This window comes from Parus major, chromosome 27 (assembly GCF_001522545.3).
Source record: "Parus major isolate Abel chromosome 27, Parus_major1.1, whole genome shotgun sequence".
NCBI classification, from domain to species: Eukaryota; Metazoa; Chordata; class Aves; order Passeriformes; family Paridae; genus Parus; species Parus major.
In genome coordinates, this window is record NC_031796.1 from 1,872,086 (window position 1) to 1,889,946 (window position 17,861).

General features: G+C 53.6%; 4 protein-coding genes across 5 annotated transcripts; 2 read left to right on the top strand and 2 right to left on the bottom strand.

The window, feature by feature from the left end:
• Nucleotides 1-67: 67 nt before the first annotated feature.
• LOC107215223 (cytochrome c oxidase assembly factor 3 homolog, mitochondrial) lies at nucleotides 68-753 on the bottom strand. Its single transcript, XM_033520081.1, has 2 exons — nucleotides 520-753; nucleotides 68-439 (listed from the first exon to the last, which is right to left on the bottom strand). The coding sequence occupies exons 1-2, from the start codon at nucleotides 722-724 to the stop codon at nucleotides 327-329; spliced, it is 318 nt and encodes a 105-aa protein (XP_033375972.1). The 5' UTR covers nucleotides 725-753; the 3' UTR covers nucleotides 68-326.
• Nucleotides 754-1,066: 313 nt separating this feature from the next.
• CNTD1 (cyclin N-terminal domain containing 1) lies at nucleotides 1,067-5,282 on the top strand. Of its 2 annotated transcripts, none has more exons than XM_015651215.3 (7): nucleotides 1,067-1,441; nucleotides 1,530-1,605; nucleotides 1,854-2,025; nucleotides 2,479-2,641; nucleotides 3,072-3,216; nucleotides 3,592-3,688; nucleotides 4,053-5,282. In XM_015651215.3, the coding sequence occupies exons 1-7, from the start codon at nucleotides 1,270-1,272 to the stop codon at nucleotides 4,212-4,214; spliced, it is 987 nt and encodes a 328-aa protein (XP_015506701.1). In that variant the 5' UTR covers nucleotides 1,067-1,269; the 3' UTR covers nucleotides 4,215-5,282. The 2 variants fall into 2 exon arrangements, with proteins under 2 accessions (XP_015506701.1, XP_015506702.1); XM_015651216.3 differs by having other exon boundaries at nucleotides 3,592-3,653.
• Nucleotides 4,944-9,131, bottom strand: BECN1 (beclin 1). The gene is made up of 12 exons (XM_015651208.3): nucleotides 8,962-9,131; nucleotides 8,813-8,880; nucleotides 8,687-8,745; nucleotides 8,291-8,381; nucleotides 7,899-8,035; nucleotides 7,537-7,731; nucleotides 7,184-7,330; nucleotides 6,558-6,707; nucleotides 6,409-6,469; nucleotides 5,834-5,976; nucleotides 5,085-5,548; nucleotides 4,944-4,998 (listed from the first exon to the last, which is right to left on the bottom strand). The coding sequence occupies exons 1-11, from the start codon at nucleotides 9,086-9,088 to the stop codon at nucleotides 5,380-5,382; spliced, it is 1,347 nt and encodes a 448-aa protein (XP_015506694.1). The 5' UTR covers nucleotides 9,089-9,131; the 3' UTR covers nucleotides 4,944-4,998; nucleotides 5,085-5,379.
• Nucleotides 9,132-9,271: 140 nt separating this feature from the next.
• PSME3 (proteasome activator subunit 3) lies at nucleotides 9,272-15,467 on the top strand. The gene is made up of 11 exons (XM_015651222.3): nucleotides 9,272-9,393; nucleotides 9,953-9,985; nucleotides 10,284-10,346; nucleotides 10,795-10,899; nucleotides 11,185-11,233; nucleotides 11,823-11,935; nucleotides 12,427-12,495; nucleotides 12,708-12,775; nucleotides 12,928-12,982; nucleotides 13,200-13,286; nucleotides 13,756-15,467. Exons 1-11 carry the CDS (start codon nucleotides 9,352-9,354, stop codon nucleotides 13,834-13,836), a joined length of 765 nt encoding a protein of 254 aa, XP_015506708.1. The 5' UTR covers nucleotides 9,272-9,351; the 3' UTR covers nucleotides 13,837-15,467.
• Nucleotides 15,468-17,861: the final 2,394 nt, after the last annotated feature.

Here is a 17,861-nt window from a genome sequence, read left to right on the forward strand (position 1 = left end):
AACCTCCCCCTCAGCAGGGCGGGATCCTGAGCGGGGCTCAGCCCAAGAGATGGGCGCTGACACGGTCTCCAGTGAGAGGATTTATTGTGAGGAGTGGTGGCACCCGAATGCCCCTGTCCTTCCCATGGGCACGGCCCAGGCAAAGGCCCCGGGGTGGGCTCTGCCCGCGGGGGTGCCCTGCCTGCGGGGAGCCCCCGGCGCCTTCTCCTGCCCAAAGCAGAGCACGGGGCAGGCCCGAACCACTCAGACGCATCTTCCTCGAGGCCCGTGCTGTCTGGCGAGGGCGGAGCTCAGTCACGGGCCGGGCCGGGCCGGGCGCTCCCCGCTCAGCTTGCGGCGCCCTCGGCTCGCGCCCGGGCCCGGGCCCGCGCCGCCTCCGCCTCCTGCTCCAGCTCGTCCAGAAACTTCTCCTGCGACACCGAGTAGAAGGTGTAACCGTCTGCGGGGGGAATTAAGGAAAAGCTGCGGGCGCGGCCCCGGAGCCCCCCGGCCCCACCGTGCCCCGGTCCCGGAGGATACAGATGCCGAATGTCACCGCGCCGATGCCGAGCGCCAGCAGCACGTTGCGGCTGCGGAGCCGGCGCTGCAGGGCGCGCTGGCGCTGGGCGTACTCCACCTGCGCCATGAGGCGGCGCTGCTCGGGGCTGAGCCCCGGCTCCCGGGCCGGGTCGATGCGCCGCGCGAACGCCGCCGCCGCCTCCCCCGGCTGCCCCGGCGCCGCCATCTTCCCCCGCCGTCTCCGCGCGGCGGTATGACGCAATATCCGGTGGGGGCGCTGGCCAATCGGAGGGCCCGAGCGGCGCGCGGCGTCGAGTGCTTGGCTGAGGCCCAGCGCGTGCCGGTCGCGGTACCGGCGCGTGCTGATTGGAGGAGAGGGGTCACGTGACTGGGACGGTGCTGAGGCGCTGCCCCGGAGCGGGGCCTGAGGCGGGCCCGGGCCCTGCCCGAACCCCTCCCCCCCCGGGCCCTGCCCGAACCCCTCCCCCCGGGCCCTGCCCGAACCCCCCCCCCGGGCCCTGCCCGAATCCCCCCCCCCCGGGCCCTGCCCGAACCCCCCCCCCCCGGGCCCTGCCCGAACCCCCCCTGGGCCCCTCCTCGAGCCCGCACCCAGGGGCTGTCCGGTCCCGTCCGGTCCCGTCCCGTCCCAGCGCTGTCTCGGAGCAGCCGGGAGCCGGCGCTGCCGGGAGGAGGTGGCGGAGCCCTGTCCTGGCCTCTCCCTGTGGGACCGGTGAAATCATTGTCATTACGGCTCCGGCCCGGACCCGTTAAATGGGGTCTCAGGTGCCACTGGAACCCCGGGGCCGTGACTCAGGCCCCGTGTTCAGTGGAGTTGCTCCTGAAATTATCGAGGATACACTGATCCACTTGGCCACGGAGAATGAGCAGTACCTGAGCGAGCTGCCAGAGCAGGCTGGGTGCTTCAAAGAGACACGGATCGTAGGTGAGACTTAGCTACAGCAGCTCCCGGGGCAGCTGACAGCTGTACAGTGAGCTTCGGGAGACTAAAGTGAGTGCTGTGCTTTTTGCAGAGTTTATATTCCTTTTGTCTGAAAAATGGCACTTGAACCACTCAACACGGTACCAGGCAGTGGAGTTACTGGAAAGGTACTAAGAGTCCTAAAAACTGAGCACATTTCCCATTCTCTGATGGGGTTATATTGCCCATGCCCTGTCCCACTCTGTCCCACTCACCCAAACCACACATGACAAATGTGGGTGTTGAGAGCTTTGTCTCTTCATTCGTTTAACCCAAATTATTAGTTCTACATATACTCTTAAGTATATGTGGAACTGCCTTTCTTCCTTTTTCTCAGCAGACAGGACCATTCTCTGAGCAATTATGGGTTTTGTAGGTTTATGCTCAAGCAAGTAGAACAGATGTGTGATGACAGAGGGAACACTAAAGGCTGTGGCCAAGGCCAGAAGAGCAGCTGGAGCTCTGTGAAGGATCAGATAGTCAACACCTTTGTCCTGCGACTCGTGTCGTGTGTTCAGCTCGCCAGCAAACTCTCTCTGCACTACAGTGTAAGCCTGCTCAGCCTGCCCTTGCTTTAGGAGCGTGGTTAAATCTGCAGTGTATTAATCTCTTAAAAATAGATTTCCTTTTTGAAAGACAGTAGTGATAATGAAATGCCAAGGACACGATATTCCCTTTAGGGCAGGGAAGTTGCTGCTCATCCAGTAACAATTTGCTGGGAAATGTTCCCAGTTCTGGGTGGAAAAAAAAGTGAAGGAAAATCCTGGCCTGTGGTTATCAAAAATTGTGTGTCCACAGGGGTTCACACCTGCCTGGGGATGGTTTATTGAGTCGAGGAAACCTGTAGGAAAGGTCAGAGCTGGATTTCCCATGCCAGCTCAAAGGACAGGCGGGTGAGTGGCAGCCTTGGTGCTCAGCAGGAGGAGAGAGGTAATGGATCACTTTGTTCCCACCAAGAGCCTTATTGCCTAGAAGACATTTTATCTCTTTTTCCTCTTCAGAGAGTGACCAGTGACACAGCTTTAAAATTTCTGCAATCCTTAAAATACTCCTACACTAAACAGGAATTGCTGGAGTCGGAGCTTGCTGTTTTAAACACTCTGCACTACCAGATCAATGTGTCAACTCCGTTGGCCTACGTGGAATTGCTTCTGGAGGTTCTAGGTATCAGTTAGATTGAATGGGAAGGAAGATTTTTATTAGGGTCATAGAGCTGTTGCTGGTGTGAACCAAAATGTCTCAAATTACAGATTTTTGCACGTGGAACTGTTCAGATTGTCCAGGGCTTCACTTTTTAGATGAGAACTTTGTCCTTTGTAGAAAGTGATTAATGTTGTTGGACAGCCAGTCATGACTCACTCAGTAAAAGATTAAGCCCCCAAACCTGGTGCCATTTTCTACAATCATTTCTACCATTTTCTTGGCCCAAGTCTGATGGCCTGAATTTCAGAGTGAAATTTTACTGAGGCCGAGGGACCCTGTGGCATTCAGACAGGGCAGCTGTCCTCAGAATTCTCTCTCCCTTACAGTACCTAACACTCCTAACTCAGTTTAGTGACCCAAAATGTGGGACTGATGGTGTGATCTCTGGCAGGATACAATGGCTGCTTGCTTCCTGCCAAGCCCTTACACCAGCTGTGTGTGCAGCTGCTGGACTTTTGCTACCTGACCAGAGAGACCATCTACGACACTCTGCTGAAGATTGCCATCGACAACTCCACACCAAGTGAGCTGCAGATGTAAGGGCCTTACCTGACAATGACTTCAAATAACCCTTTGAAATGAAAACCCTTATAAAAAGCTAATAAATAACTCTCATTATGCCATTTTAGGGGCATGTTTTAAAAAAACAACCAAACTAATTTGAGGGGTATTCATCGTTTCTGAATACACCAGTTCAAAGCAACATGCTTTCCCACAGCTGCTTCACAGGCATGGAAAGCTTTTCACTTGGTTGTTAAAACCCAGCCTTGCACTGTCAGTTCCAGCTTCTGGTGCTGGGCTTTGGTTGGCCTGAACAAGCCAACATGTCCTGGGCATTGGCAACTGCAGCAGCAGGTGCTTTTGAACTGCAAAACAGCATTTTACACCTGAACATGCTTTTCCTTCTGCAGAGCCAAGTTTTTAACAGTGAAGGAAGATTTCATGCTCTTGGCTGTTGGAGTCATCAGCACAGGTGTGTTCATCCTGAGCCTCAGGCACTGGGATCAGGTACAGTCGCTGCTGAAGGCGTTGGCTCTACAGGAACAATGCCAAGGTGGTTTATCTGTTTCAGCACAGCAAATGGGGCTGCACTGGGAGTGGCATGAGGGAGGGGACACCTGTCTTTTTAGCAGGAAGCATGTGGGCTTCTGTCAGAGCTGAGGGCGTGGGGCAGTTCTGTGTGCAGCCACTGGTGAGTGTCCTTGCCTTCAGTGCTTCACAGCCAGAACAAAACCCCACAGACAATGTTTCACTGGCAGGTAGAGGAGCCATCTCATGGGACAACTCCGTGTGAAATGTGTCCATGGAGCAGTTACTCTTGCCAGTCTGTAAGCTCCCAGTCTTTAGGTGCTGTATCTTTTCTTTTTTCCAGGTTGTGGAGCATTTAAACTGCATCACTGGCATTACTTCACAAAGCATCCTGGAGTTCTCCTACGCTGTGGTGAAGCGCATAGTGGGCAGCACCACACCTGAGCAGCACCGTGGGAACTGTGGAACCAAATCTCCTGAGGACAGAATTCTGCCTCAGACGTAGAACCACCCTGTCCATCCAGTCACTGGCCCAGAGCAGGAACTGTCACACTGCTGACACCAGTCCCTCCTCTGTGACACTGCCCAGGCACCCAGCACAGCTCAGGATTACCTGAATTCTGGAACAGCCCGTCAGTCACGTGTTAATTAGCGAGGCTCGTCCTGCTAGGCATCACTCCTGCTCTGAAGAGACCCAACAGTGTTCAGAAATGCTCTGAAAACTTTACTGTAAGAGCTGCATCTTTTAAGTTTTGAATCTAAGTTTCCTTTGACCAAAGAGACCCCTCGGAGTAGTTGTGTTTGGGAAGTATTGCCATGCCTGGCTCTCCTGGGACAGGGATTGCTGGGACCAGCTCTCACACCTGTGTTACAAATGGAGCTGTGCTGTCTCCTCTTGCTGCTTTTATAAAACTCCTGTCTCAGCTGCCTGTGATTGTCCCCTCTGTGCCAGCACCTGCAGCTGTTTGCTCCTGCCCTCTCACAGCCAGCAGTGACCAGTGCTGTGATGAGCACACTGTGCTGTGCCTGTCACCACAGCAGTGCCCAGCCTGTGTGTCCTGAGTGCCAGAGCTTTGTGCTGTGGGAGGCACTGCTGGCTGGAAACACCTGGAGTGTGGAATATTTCATTGTTCCCTCGCTGCAGCCCTGTGCAGGAACAGGCTGCAGGAGGGATTACAGTGCTGTAATGTTGTTATACACTTGTCAAGTTCACTAACAAAAAGAAGTGATAATATGACTTACAAAATACTTTATTTCAAACTGTAGTGCTCTTTAATGACCAGGCAGAGCTCTGGCAGTTTTCCCACATCATTCCCCATGTTTGTAACATTCTGCTTTTCCCGCCTTCCATGAGCTGTAACAGAGCAGCATCAAACTGATGGGTGTTCTGAAGTCTGACAATGATTTACATGCATGGCCACAAACCCCAAAAATAAGAGTGCAGAACACATTTAATAGCTGGGTTTTATTCTGTTCAGCTTGATGATACAACTTTGCATATTGCTTTTCTATAAACTACATGTAAATAATGGTATTTTTATTAAAGTGTCTTGTGGATTTTTGGTATTGTAAACATCTTGTACTGGTTAATATTAAGAGACATCTTAATTTGCTTTTCTCCAACACAATGCAGACAACTCCACAGCTGCTAGGCCAAGTTCTGACCACAGTTACTTGTTATAGAATTGGGATGAGACCCAGGCAAGGCCCCATTTTAGGTTAGTTAACATGAATTTTAGTGCTTTTGTCCATTGCTCTTCAGAGTTAAATTGTGTTTTAATTGAGTAAGAGCCACCGCTGCCACCTGTGTCTTCAATCTTTCCTTTCTCCACATCCATCCTGTATCACACACAAGCTTTAATTAGTGCACTCCTACTGCAAACATTTAATCTCAGTATGACATCAAGCAGTAAATTTTAAATCTGACAAGAATGCTGTGCTGTTTTTAAAAGGACTTTAGCAAGTCTCAGGACTCCACCCAAGGGGCTGACTTCAAGTTTCAATGAAATTAGCAAACACACATCATAAAGAATTCCAGATGATTTCTGAAAGTCAGGACTGAAACAGCAGGCAGTGCTAGGGGGAGCATAAAGGGCTGAATTTCAGTTTTGTGGCAGCACTCACCTGTAAGGCAAACAAAACCGGGTTTCACCTTTTTCCACTTCCTCTTTAAACTGCTGCACACAGTCCAGGAACGCCACCATGGCGTGATCAAACTTATTGTCCCAGAAGAACCTCAAGCCTCCAGAGCAGTAGAGGGGAAGCTCCTGGAAGAGAGATTTGTATCAGGCACCCCAAGCACTTGTTTTTGATATGGTCACTGCAGCTTTTTAACCTCATGTGAGGCTTAAATTTGTCATGGGATGCTGAGGAATGGCTTGTGGCACAGAGCAAGTGTGACTGTGCCTACCATGTGCAGGCATACATTCCTGACTCCTGCCAATCACCCCAAAGCAGGCCTCTGCCTCTGGCCAGGTGTGTCATTCAACAGTTCTGTCACTTTTAGCACTGCTGGCAGGCAGCACCAGTGGCCTCATACAGGATGTGGAGTGAGATGTTACCATGCTGGAGGAGCTGGGGCAGTCAGCTTTCCCAGACTCCACATTCACAGAGACCAAGTTTTGTTTCTTTTATCCCCACTGTGACCAGGGCTCTGTCACTCAAGGTCAATGTCCCATTATTTGTATGGGATCTCTTACCTTGGATTTGTCAGTAAGGGATTCCAAATAAGAGTGGTTGCCAAAGGGGACAAGACGGTATCTGAAAAAAGGAGACAGAATTCACAGTCACCTGAGTCTGCCTGTCTTCCTCTGAGTCACAAATGAACTGTGTGTGGTATTGCACATACCTCTGAAACTTCAGGCCCATTTTGTTGGCCAGGGCATGCAGCAGCAGCACAGTCTGCCCCCAGGCAGCGTTGATCTCGTTCCATTCCACAGGAACGCTGGGGAGACGGCCAAGCCTGAAGTTATTTATTGTGCCAAACTGCCCGCTGTGCCTGTGATAAGAAGAATTATAAATAAGTGTGCTAGGCTGGGAAAAGCTCCTGGCCTGATAACCAAATAGGGGCCATGTCCCAGCAGCACAGCACACACAGTGCCAGACGTGCACACAGAGGGTTTATGCCTATTCTTAACTAATGTATGTAAATACCAAACATTTGTTCTCTTTTTGTAATAAAAACACAACAAAAACCTCTAGCCAGCCTCTCTACACTGCCTGCTCTCTGAACCCTAATGCCAGTGTCACTGCTGGCTGGCAGAGGGGTTCCCAAAGTGTTACTGGGATTGAAGGAGTCATTTCCCACAGCCTGGCACACCTTACTCAGCTGCCACTCCTGGGAAGTGGCATTCACTGCTTTGCTGTGAGGTAACTGTGAGCTGGCTTGCACCTTTCCTGTCAAAAGCAGTGACTTAACAGGCTCACACTGCAGATCCCATGAACATGGATATAATATTCCAGTGTCTACATTACCAGATGTGAAAAGTTGCATTGAACACGTTGGTTTTCTTTAATTTATCCAACTGCATCTGGGCATAGCGCATTTGGTTGTCCACACTTTTCAGCTCATCATCCAGCTCCAGCTGTTGCCTCTTGAACTCACAGTATTCCTTCTGATACCTTTGAGCAAAAGCAAGACAAGAAGTGCTGAGTGCTGGCTTCTACATCAGAGTGACAACTCTGTGGGCCAGTTTGGTCTCGCCACCTTTCCTTCTGCAGAGAGTGAACCACTGGCATTTGGGCACATTTACAGGACTCTCATGTTACAACTTCATTTATCTGTCGCCTCCAACCCCTGCCACAAGCTGCAGGTGCAGTTCACTCACTGAGCCTCCTCCTGCTCCAGCCGCTCAGCCTCTGCCCTGACTCTCTCAAAGTCCTCAGCCACAATCTTGCGGTTCTTCTCAACATCCTCCAGCTCCTGAATCAGCCGCTCTTCCTCCAGTGCCAGTTCCTTCAGCTCTGTCTGCAGCTTCTCTTTATCATCCTCGTTCATCTGTTCCAGTATTTCCAGACATCTCCTGAAGGAGAACAACAGGATTACCAACACAGGTGTCCTGGTAAGCCCTGCACTGTCAGTCCCCAGTTCCTTGGCAGCCCCTGCACCTCTTGGCAACCCTGAGCTCCCCACGCTCATGGTGCCTCAAGCTACAGCAGCTCTGTCTTGGGTCATTTCTGGATCACTCACTTGTAGTTCTGGCACTCATTCTCTGTGATGTTGAGCTGTGTGTCCAGCTGGTCCAGCAGAGTGTCAGTGCACTCCTCACACAGGGGGTGATCCACATCCGTCTGCCCAGACATGATGTCAAAGAGGTCGCCGGTGACCTGGAGGAAGGGCTCACATTAGGGCAGGTGAAACCACAGGCAGCTGCCTGCTGGTTTTCAGCAGCTTCAGCTAGCAGAAGTCTTCTTTGCAGGTCAAATATTGATTAAAATAATCTATCTCTGCTCAACTACTCACCAACCAAGCCCCTGGAAGGCAAACGCTATGGGAAACTTTGCAGTTTAGTTTTGGATGGCATCAGGAAGAACTGATGCTGTGTTCCCAAGGATCTGAGTTACCAGCTCATGACCACTTGCCTTCAGTCTCCGGCTGAGGTTTTCCATCGTGCCACCATCCGAGGCCTCTCCGATCAGCGTGAAACTGTTGGCACTTTCTGTTGACATCATTCTTGGAAAGAATGTTACTGAGATGAGTGCTAAGCGCTGAGGGGAGGCAACTCGAGCACCAGACCAGAATCTGGGGCTGGGTCAGAGAAAAGGGAGAGCAGGGGCAACCCATTTTGGGGGCTCTGTCAGGTTTGTGCTGACCCACAGCTGAGGAGCAGTGCCCCAAGGACTGTGCACTTGTGTTCAGACTGACAGGGGGCCCGGGGGCCACGGGGCTCCAGCCGGGGAAACTCTGGGAGGTCACAGGAGCTATTCAGTGTGACCCCCTCCACGGGGAGGCTTTCTCAGGCGCGGCAGCGGCTGTACCTGGCTGGCGGGATGAACCTCCGGGACACGCCATCCTGCCGGTTCTCCACGAAGGCTTCCTGAAGGCGAGAAGCATCGTTACCGGAGGGCCCGGGGGAGCCGCCGCCGCGCCCGGCCCCGCCGTACCTCGGTCAGAGCGCTCTCCTCTTCGTGCAGGTCCCCGGGCCTGGCAGGGGCGGCGGTCACCAGCGGGGCTGTGGGAGAGAAGGCGTCAGCCAGGCCCGGCCTAGGCCCGGGCCCCTGCCCCGGCCCGCCACCCCAGCGCGCCGCGGTACCGGTGAGCTCCTGGATGGTGAGGCGGTCAAGGACCTTGAAGGAGGTGTCGAGCTTGAGCGGCTGGCAGCAGCGCTGGCACACGAAGCTGACGTGCGCGGTGCCGCCGCCCGCCCGCGCTCCCTCCATCGCGCCGCCCGCGCGCTCCCCGCCATCGCCGCGCGCCGGACGTGACGCAGTTGGGGCGCGGTCCTGGCAGGGCTGCGCGGGCCGCCCGCGCCATTTTCCGTGTGCCCGCCCCGGGCGGCGCTCAGCGGCCAGGACCCGGCGGCGCGTGCGCGCGGGGAGCGTCACGCGGGCGGCGGGCGCGCGCGGCATTGGCGGGCGCGCGGCGTGAGGTCACTTCCGGTGTGGGCCCGGGGAAGCGGAGCGGCCCCCAGACCGGACCCGCCATGGCCTCGCTGCTCAAGGTGGACCCGGAGGTGAAGCTCAAGGTGCGCCCGCTCCGCTGCTTGCCCCGCCTCGCCCGGCCCAGCCCGGCTCTGCTCGGCTCGGCCCGGCCCGGCCCGGCTCGGCTCGGCTCTGCCGGGCTGGCTTGCCGCCTCCGCCCCGCCGGCCCGCGCTGAGCTCTGCTGGCGCCGGCCCGGGGCGGGGCGGGCTTGGGGCCGCCCCACGGTGCCTCCCGGCCGTTCCACCCTGGCCCCCGAGCGCGGCCCGCCCGCCCCGACGAGCCCGCGGTGTCTCCACCCCGGCCGGCCCTGCGCTGCCGGGCGGGCGGGGATGCGGCCGGGGCCGCGCTGTGGCCGCCCCCGAGCCGTGCCCGGCAGAGCGCGGCCGCTGGCCCGGGGCCGCCCGGTGGTTCTTCCACCCCGGCGGGAGCTGCGCGGTTTGCAGCTCCCCGCAGCTCCCGGAGCCGCTCCGGGTGTCCCCGGGCAGCGCCCGCTCGGTGTTCGCGGGCTCCTCCCGGTTCCCGTGCTGCGGGGGTCGGTGCGCGGCCTCGCCGGGCCCCGCTGCTCGAGAGCGACCCTGACCTGTCCCCGTTTCGTTCTGTAGGTTGACTCCTTCAGGGAGCGCATCACGAGTGAGGTGAGTCCCACAGGGTGTGTAGGAAAGAGGTTTTTTGTTCGTATTTTTCTGATAAACTCGATTGTGAGTTGAGCCTGCTCTGGAGACTTAGCAACACCCAGGCCATCATTCACCCACTGCACTGAGGCTCCTGAGCCTCGTGGCTCTCTTCTCACCTGGGCTTTGTTTGGTTTTGGCAGCAGGAAGAGCTTCCCTTCTCTTCATTTCCTGCTTACATACAGATGATTTCCCTGGTGTTGTTGCCTGCTAATGGGAGCTGTGTGGCCTTTCACATCACTGTTTGTTCTTTCTTTCTTAGGCTGAAGACCTCGTAGCAAATTTTTTTCCAAAGAAGCTGTTAGAACTCGATGGATTCCTTAAGGTAGGGTGTGCCTTGTGCTCTGTATCCTTTTCCATTTTCAACTCCATTTTGGAAGTGGTGTGGCAGGTCTCTTCAGGGGTGTTTTCTGTGCACTTCACCTTGTTGCAGGGACACAAGGCTGCAGCTGGTTGCTCACATGCACTGCAGTGCTGTTGGCTCTGGAAGGGTGGTGCCTTTTGCAGTTTGCTTTGTGTGATCTCTCACATTTATCTTTCTCCACGTTCCCCAGTGGGCTGTCCCTGGCAGTGTTGGGGTGTCACAGGGACACCACTGAGCATGGCCTGGCACTCCTGGCTGGAGGGGTCACATTACCAGCCCTTTTATTGTCATTCATCCTAATTTTACAGTTGGACAAGGGGGATGCCTGAATCTTTTATCTTCTCATTGTGTTTGGGGTGGCAGACTTTATTAGTTCACAATAAAATAACAAATCTGCTTTGTTTTGCAGGAACCCATCCTGAATATTCATGATCTTACTCAGATCCATTCGGACATGAACCTCCCAGTGCCTGACCCAATTCTTCTCACCAACAGCCACGATGGACTGGATGGGGTAAGGTTACTCTCTTGGCTGTGATCCCAGCTTCTGTTAAAACTGCATGGTTTGCTCTGTGCTGGGGTAGGATATTCTTATTTAATAACAGAGATTTTGGAGATTGATCTCTCAAGCCTGGAAAGTCTGCTGGAGGTAACACTGCTCTGCAGTCCTTCCTGGGCTTTAAGGAAGAGTGCTTAGAAACCAGGAACATGGCAGGGCTCTTAAGCTTTCCTTTTTGTCCTTTGCAACGCTTTTACAGCTTACGACTAGTTTGTGAGTAAAACATTTTGTATATTTTAGCCAAATATGAAAAAGAGGAAGCTGGAAGACCACGAAGAGACCTTTCAGGGTAAGAATCCCCGAGTCCCTTGTGTTGCTGCCTGCCCCCTGAACTGCTGCACTGAGCCTTGGGGATGCAAACTGTGTGAGCCCCACTTGCCCTGCCCTGACAGCAGCTGCTGCTCATACAGGCCAGAGCCTGACCTACAGATGTTTTGATGTGGAGGAGTCAGGTTCCAGCTCTTAGAAGCATAATTAGTAGTTCTCTGATAGACATAAGTAGTACTTGGCTGGATCTTGGCCTGCTGACAGAGGCAGCTGAACTCCTGGTGGCTCTGTGCAGTTCCTCTCTTTGTCTGGAAGAAGATTCCAGGCTTTGGATTAAGCTGAGACAGAAACTTCTCGTACGTGTGCACCAGGAAAACCCTTTGTGCTCAGCATCCTCGAGCTCTTCAGTCTCATCCTGCTCTGTGTTTTCTCTTTTCCTTCCCTTGTGGTCACTGCTGTCCCATTTCCCCTTCCCTACAGGTGGCCACAGCCTGGCTCAGTCCCTTTGTGGCCTTGGTGGGAGATGAGTGAGGCTCAGGTGGCCCCTCGGTCCAACCCTGCTGCAGCCGTCCCTGCCAGTTGCTGACACTGGGGCTTTGTCTCTGCCACAGGTACCAAAGTGTTTGTGATGCCCAATGGGATGCTGAAGAGCAACCAGCAGCTGGTGGACATCATTGAGAAAGTGAAGCCAGAAATCAGGCTGCTCATTGAGAAGTGCAATACGGTGGGTGTGAGCCTGGAGAGAGGGGAGGCAGCAGGGTGGTTTTACTCCTGGAGAGGTGGAGCTGTGAAAGGAGCAGGTCCCTTTGTGCTGTGGATGAGGAAAAGCAGGGCTTTGTTCTGTCTGACAGGGGCTGGGAGGCAGGTTAAAACCTTGGGGAGCTCTGTTGTTCACCTGGAGGAGAAGGATATCTGTCACCAGGCCTCATGAGGCTTTGCTTTGCCCATCTTTTGCACAGGCACAGACTCCTAACGAGAGCTCCTGTGGCATGGTGAGGAGAGCTTCCCATGGGAGGCTGGGCCTGTGCTGGCTTTCATGGCATCCCAGCCATGGGAAATGATCTTGGAAGTGTTATAGGTGTATGAGGGACCTGCAGCAGGTTACCATGAGCTGAGTGGCAAACACAGGGTCCTGGGAGGCTTTTGCTGACGTTCCTGAGAGAAGTCATTGTGCAGGTGTTGGCATTGGTCAGTTTTGTGATCTCTCCACTGCAGGTCAAAATGTGGGTGCAGCTTCTCATTCCCAGGATAGAGGATGGGAACAATTTTGGTGTTTCTATTCAGGTAAGGCACTGCTTGGTGGTCCAGGGACTTGTATATTTGGGATTCCTCTGAATCTTCCAGTTCATGGTGTCCAGCAGCTGCAGTCCTGGGGTTACATTAGATTTTAAAATCCAGATCTGAGCTTGATGTGGTGCTGCTGAGACAGTGCTTCCCAAGCCCTGAAAGCCAGCTGCAGCCTACTGGAGCTAATGGCTTCCTTGTCTTCCCTGCAGGAAGAAACAGTTGCTGAGCTTCGGACTGTGGAGAGTGAGGCAGCGTCTTACCTGGACCAGATTTCTAGGTAGGGATGCAAGAACAGACTTCTTTTCTGGGGTCTCCTTGGAAAAGGAGTGTGTTTGGGAAAGGTCCCCCAGCTGTTGTTACAGGGCAGCTTGGACCTGAAAATAATCCTGGTGCTGTTTATCTGAGCTTTAATCTCTCTTTTCCTGCCAGATACTATATCACAAGGGCAAAGTTGGTGTCCAAAATAGCCAAGTACCCTCATGTGGTAAGTCAGCGGGGACATGGAGATTTACACTGCTGCTTCCTGGGACTCTTTGAGCTGCTTTGTCACTGTCCTTTCTGAGCTGAGGGTCCTGAGGGAAGAGGGGGGGATCGTACAAGGGTTGAGGGCAGCAAGCTGGAGGTTTGGGGCTCCTCTGTGGAGGGCAGAGTGTGGGAGGCCGGGCTGAGCTCGGCCGCTGAGCCGTGTCTGCTCCCGGCAGGAGGATTATCGCCGCACCGTGACGGAGATCGACGAGAAGGAGTACATTAGTCTGCGCCTCATCATTTCAGAGCTGAGAAATCAATATGTAAGTGAAAACACAGAGCTCACACTGGTTCCTCATGCAGCAGGAGGGCTGTTGTGATCCTGCTGCTGCTCCTCTCCCCTTTCCCCCTGAGCACTCCTGCTGCCTGCTTCCCGCTTTGGCTCCAGCCAGACGAGCCAACTGCTGCTTCTCCACCATCACCATAGAGATGCAGATGTTTCCAGCGGTGTTCATGGGGTCCTACTGCAAAATATTTGTGCCCCCTTTGTAGGAATCTGATCCTAAGCTCTTACAGTACAAGCCAGTCCTGGGGTTTTTGAATAAATGTTTTTGGTATTACATGTACTGGCTTCTGTAAGGTCTGGCTGAAGGAAGCCCTTACCTTAACCAGGTGTGTGATTGCACACAAGGGTTGAGGGTGGTGCCAAGGGCAGTGGTGCTGCTGTGGTACCAGTGCTTATGGTGAAAGCTGGATGGCTCCCTGTCTTAGTCCTGTTCTTCCCTTTTGCAGGTCACTTTGCATGACATGATCCTTAAAAACATTGAGAAGATCAAGAGGCCTCGGAGCAGCAATGCTGAGACCCTCTATTAAGTGTCAACGTTTGAACTTGAGAACTGTTCAGTCAACTAAAGACCGTCATTGCCTTGGTTTGTTACGTGACTATCGAGATGGGAAACTGGCTGGAAATAGTATTGCATTCTTAGTTAAACTCTAAAGAAATTCTTGCCTAGTTTTGTGATTGGTTTTGTTCAGGTCTCAGGAGCTCTCCCTCTTCCTCTAGTCACTGGTAGTAGAGGCCATGCTGCACTGGACGCCCCAGAGGCTGCTGCAGCCAGGCAGGGACATTCCTTCATGCCTTGCTTCCTACATGAGTGGGAACAACACTATAGACCAAGCCCTTGTCCTGTCCCATCTCTTGTCTGGTGGCTGCACTGGGGTCTCTGGAACAGGGCAAACAGCCCAGCACAAGGGCAGGCCCAGCAGTGCCACAGCAGGGAAGCTCTCTCCCCACTGCTGGCTGTGGCCAGGCCCCTCTGCCACCAGCTCTGCACTGACCAGGGTCCCTGCCCCTTGGCAGCTGTGCTCTGGTGCCACTGAGCCGTCTGCACTCCCTTTCTGGCTCTCTCCTGGCTCAGCAGGGCCTGCCACACAGGTCTCTGCCTCACCAGTTCTGTCTGGATCAGTGCAGAGCATGAGGCAAATGCTTGGAACTGGAGCTGGTGCTGTCCTGGCTGTCATGAGCTCAGGTGGCTTCTGCCATTTGACTAGAGCCACTTCCTTGGCTGAAACCAATGTTCTTTCACATACGTCCCAGTTGCCCCTTCAGCATGGGTTGCTTTTGCCTGGGCTGAGGGAAGGGAGGGGCTGGAGATCTGATGCTAAACTCCTAAAATATCTCTGCATGTGATCAGACTGAGTCCCCTTGTCCCTGGCAGTGCTCCCTGGTGCCTCGGCAGAGCAGGCTGGCTGCCACAGCTGGTGCTTGACGGTGAGGGTGGCTGATACCCACCTGGTACCTTGCAGACCTTGCAGTCTTTCCCCTGCAAAGGGCACACTCCCGTGCCTCGTGACTCCTCCAAGCTGCCAGAACATTTCGTGGTCCATTACAAACCCCTTTGGAAATGACTGGTTGTATCACGTCAGTTTTTGTGTGTGGCAAGTGGGCCCATAACGCTGCAGGCTTCAAAATTTTCTTATTTATAGTATTTCTACTTAAGTCCCCTAATCAGGGAACATAAATCATTTGTTTCAGGAACCTCGCTGTTTCCCAGGTCTCGCTGTTACACCTGTATATTCTTATTGTGCAGTAGCCTTAAGAGTTGTGTTAATCTCATTGTAACAACAGTGACAAATGAAATGGACTTTCTTCCCTTATTTTTTTTTACTTTGTTTTTAGTTTTTTTTTTTCCTCTCTGCTTCCACATCTAAGAGCCATGTTGTCTCTTGCTGGTTTCCCAGGGATTTGCCCAGAGTGTGGCGGGCTGCTGGCCCTTGCTATAGACTCTTCTGTTGTTGTTTGTAGTAAGTCAACTCTTAGTCTTCCCGCTAATAAATATTCAGTAACAAACCAACTGCGTTGAGCTGCTGTCTGGGAGCAGCACTTCCCCTTGTGTTTCTTTGTATTGATTCCTTTTAATTTGTTCAGCTTTCGTTGCGAGATGAACGTATGTAAACTTTTACCATGTCAAGAAATTAAAATAAGGTACTTGGAATTCTTTCAAGGCAGCCCCCTGTGTGTGATGCTGGGCTCTTAGGCCATGCAGTTTTAGTGTCCAGTTCTGCTTCTGCCTTTCTCACATTCAGTTGCTCCTTCCCTTCATTCTCCTCATTTCTCTTTTTGGCTGTGTTATAAACTAGTCTGCTCTGTAGGTTGTTTCTGTTCCTTCAGTATGCCTCACATTGGGCATGATTTTGCCCATGGGCTTGGGTTTGATGGGATCTGTCCCACCTCAGCTCAGTGTGGGACTTGTGCTGTCCCAGTTCAGATGTGGGGATGTTGCATGGTGTTTCTCTGAGGCTGCAGTTGCTCCAGGGTTTCTCTGCCAGGCAGGTGTCTCTGGGCTGTGCTGGATGCAGCACCTGCTGTCTCTGTGGGGCTCAGAGTCTCTTGCTCCTGCCTGCTCCCTGTGTGTGGTACCCAAGGAGAGGCAGCTGCCCTGCTGTCCCCAGCCACCCTGCCCTCTGCTCTTCTGGGGATCATCCTCTTCCTGCCTTCCCTCTATCCTGGGCCACAGAGGCCTCTCAAGAGGCCCTTGAGGCTTTCCTGAGCGTGCTGCCCCCAGCTGCAGGGCTGCAGCCCCTCTGAGCCAGCCCCCAGGGCTCGGTGCCTGTTTGGGGCTGTGCCTGCCCTGGTCACACTGCTGCTCAGCAGAGTCTGGCTGGCCCTGGGAGCAGCTCCTGCAGACCGGGGCTCCCGGCTGTGGAACCTCCAGGAACAGGAGCAGCCACTTGTGCAGGAGAGTTCCTGCAGTGTGGGAAAGCCCTGCAGGTGCCTGACCCAGGCAGGGAGGGGGCACTGAGCTGCAAACAGATCTCGGGGCCAAGGCAGCTGGAGCAGAGCCCAAAGGAAGGGCTTGCTGGCAAGACTTGGTGTGGTGCAGCTTGAGGGGGCTCCTCCTCACCACAGTCAAAAAACCTGAATTCCCAGGAATCCAGTGCCAGCACTCCCATGGAAGGATGGAGCATCCAGCACAATTTTCTTGGCAGGTGCTGGGGTTCATCTGTGGGAGCAGGGGAGGGTTTGTTTGTGATTCCAGTGAGTCTGGGAGCAGTCATAGCTCATGAGTCAGTGCACTCATGGTTCTGCTTCACCAGTCCTTGAGACATCCCAGTGGAAGTGCAGGGGAGGAGAACAATGGCTCAGCAGCTGTGAGCAGGCACAGGCACTGCCAGCAGCACAGCTGGAATGGAGGAAGGGTCAGGCAGGCTCCACTGGTGTGCTTTGCATAATCTGACCCCGTGAGGTGAGGCATTGGGAGTGGGAGCTTTCTAAAGCCTGAGCTCTGCTTTGGGGCTTGCTCAAGCCCTGCTGGTGTTGGGAGTGTTGGCAGGGGTTCTCCTGCTGTGCCCTTTCCCCAGCTGTCGCCGTCTCCAAGTTTCCCCAAGCTAAAACCTGTCTGGGTTGGGTTTCAGTAAATTTCAGATGCTATTTTTTGCCACCTCTACCTTTCTGTGTGCGTAAAAACCCAGCAGTCCCATCTCCCCTGCTTTGTTTGGGGAATGTGGGCAATTTAGCAAATATAAAATGGGCAGTGGCTAAAATCAACCACATAGCCAAAATAAAACCTGGGTAGGATGTGAGTTCTCTGTATGGGATGTGGGTCAGTGATGGGCTGATCACACTGGGGACTGGCATGTGGCAAGCAGCACGTGCACTGAGCAGGTCTTAAACAAGTTACGCTGCTGTTACAGACGTGCAATTTCTTTAATTCTAGGTTAGCTTTAAGCTGCTGCAGGCTCCTTTTGGGGAGGATACATGAGCAATTCTGTGGTGTGTGTGAACCCCAAAGATCCCTTGTTGCTTTTCATCAGGCAGCTATTGACACAGGTTCTGGCTCTGCAGACTTAGTTAATTACTCTGCTTCCTGAAATTCCTACTGCAAGATAAAGGTGGATTTAGGCCTGTTTTGTTTATTCTGAAACAGCTCTAAACCAGAGCTGGAAAAGTCCAGCAGAAGCAGACAGTGCTAAAAAACCTGGTATCAGCCAAGGCCTCCATGGCACAGGCTCTGCAGTGGGGCAGAGGCAGTGCAGAGAGCTGCCATCCTTTTCCAGCAGCCCTGGGGTGTGTGCTGTGGTTGATTTGTCATGGGGATGTCAGTACAGATTAGGGTTTCTCTTTCTTTCCAGGCCCCCAACATGCAGACAACCAGGAGTGTTCCCACACTCTATTTTTGGATCTCTCTCAGCCCAGCTGCAGGGTTGAGTTGTGATTTGTGGGGCAGGAAGGCCTGTGGAGTTTTCTTAAACTACTGCTGTGCTGCTTGGAAAGAGCCCTTCTGTAATTGCAGCCTGTGCCCTGGCTTAGAGGAACCAGAGATGCAAACCCACGAGGCAAAGTCAAACCTGAACGATCTGCTCTTTGTGTACTTCTCAAAGGAAAGGTCCACACCAGC

Excerpts from the sequence above, each read along its gene's own strand:
- LOC107215223 (XM_033520081.1), bottom strand. The coding sequence starts at position 724 with ATGGCGGCGCCGGGGCAGCCGGGGGAGGCGGCGGCGGCGTTCGCGCGG. Across the intron at positions 440-519 it reads CGCGGTGACATTCGGCATCT|ACGGTTACACCTTCTACTCG; the intron begins GTATCCTCCGGG and ends TTCCCCCCGCAG.
- CNTD1 (XM_015651215.3), top strand. The coding sequence starts at position 1,270 with ATGGGGTCTCAGGTGCCACTGGAACCCCGGGGCCGTGACTCAGGCCCC. Across the intron at positions 1,442-1,529 it reads CAAAGAGACACGGATCGTAG|AGTTTATATTCCTTTTGTCT; the intron begins GTGAGACTTAGC and ends TGCTTTTTGCAG. Across the intron at positions 3,217-3,591 it reads ACACCAAGTGAGCTGCAGAT|AGCCAAGTTTTTAACAGTGA; the intron begins GTAAGGGCCTTA and ends TTCCTTCTGCAG.
- BECN1 (XM_015651208.3), bottom strand. The coding sequence starts at position 9,088 with ATGGAGGGAGCGCGGGCGGGCGGCGGCACCGCGCACGTCAGCTTCGTG. Across the intron at positions 8,881-8,961 it reads CACCATCCAGGAGCTCACCG|CCCCGCTGGTGACCGCCGCC; the intron begins GTACCGCGGCGC and ends TCTCTCCCACAG. Across the intron at positions 7,331-7,536 it reads CTGGAGCAGGAGGAGGCTCA|GTATCAGAAGGAATACTGTG; the intron begins GTGAGTGAACTG and ends TTTTGCTCAAAG.
- PSME3 (XM_015651222.3), top strand. The coding sequence starts at position 9,352 with ATGGCCTCGCTGCTCAAGGTGGACCCGGAGGTGAAGCTCAAG. Across the intron at positions 9,394-9,952 it reads ACCCGGAGGTGAAGCTCAAG|GTTGACTCCTTCAGGGAGCG; the intron begins GTGCGCCCGCTC and ends TTCGTTCTGTAG. Across the intron at positions 12,776-12,927 it reads TACCTGGACCAGATTTCTAG|ATACTATATCACAAGGGCAA; the intron begins GTAGGGATGCAA and ends TTTTCCTGCCAG.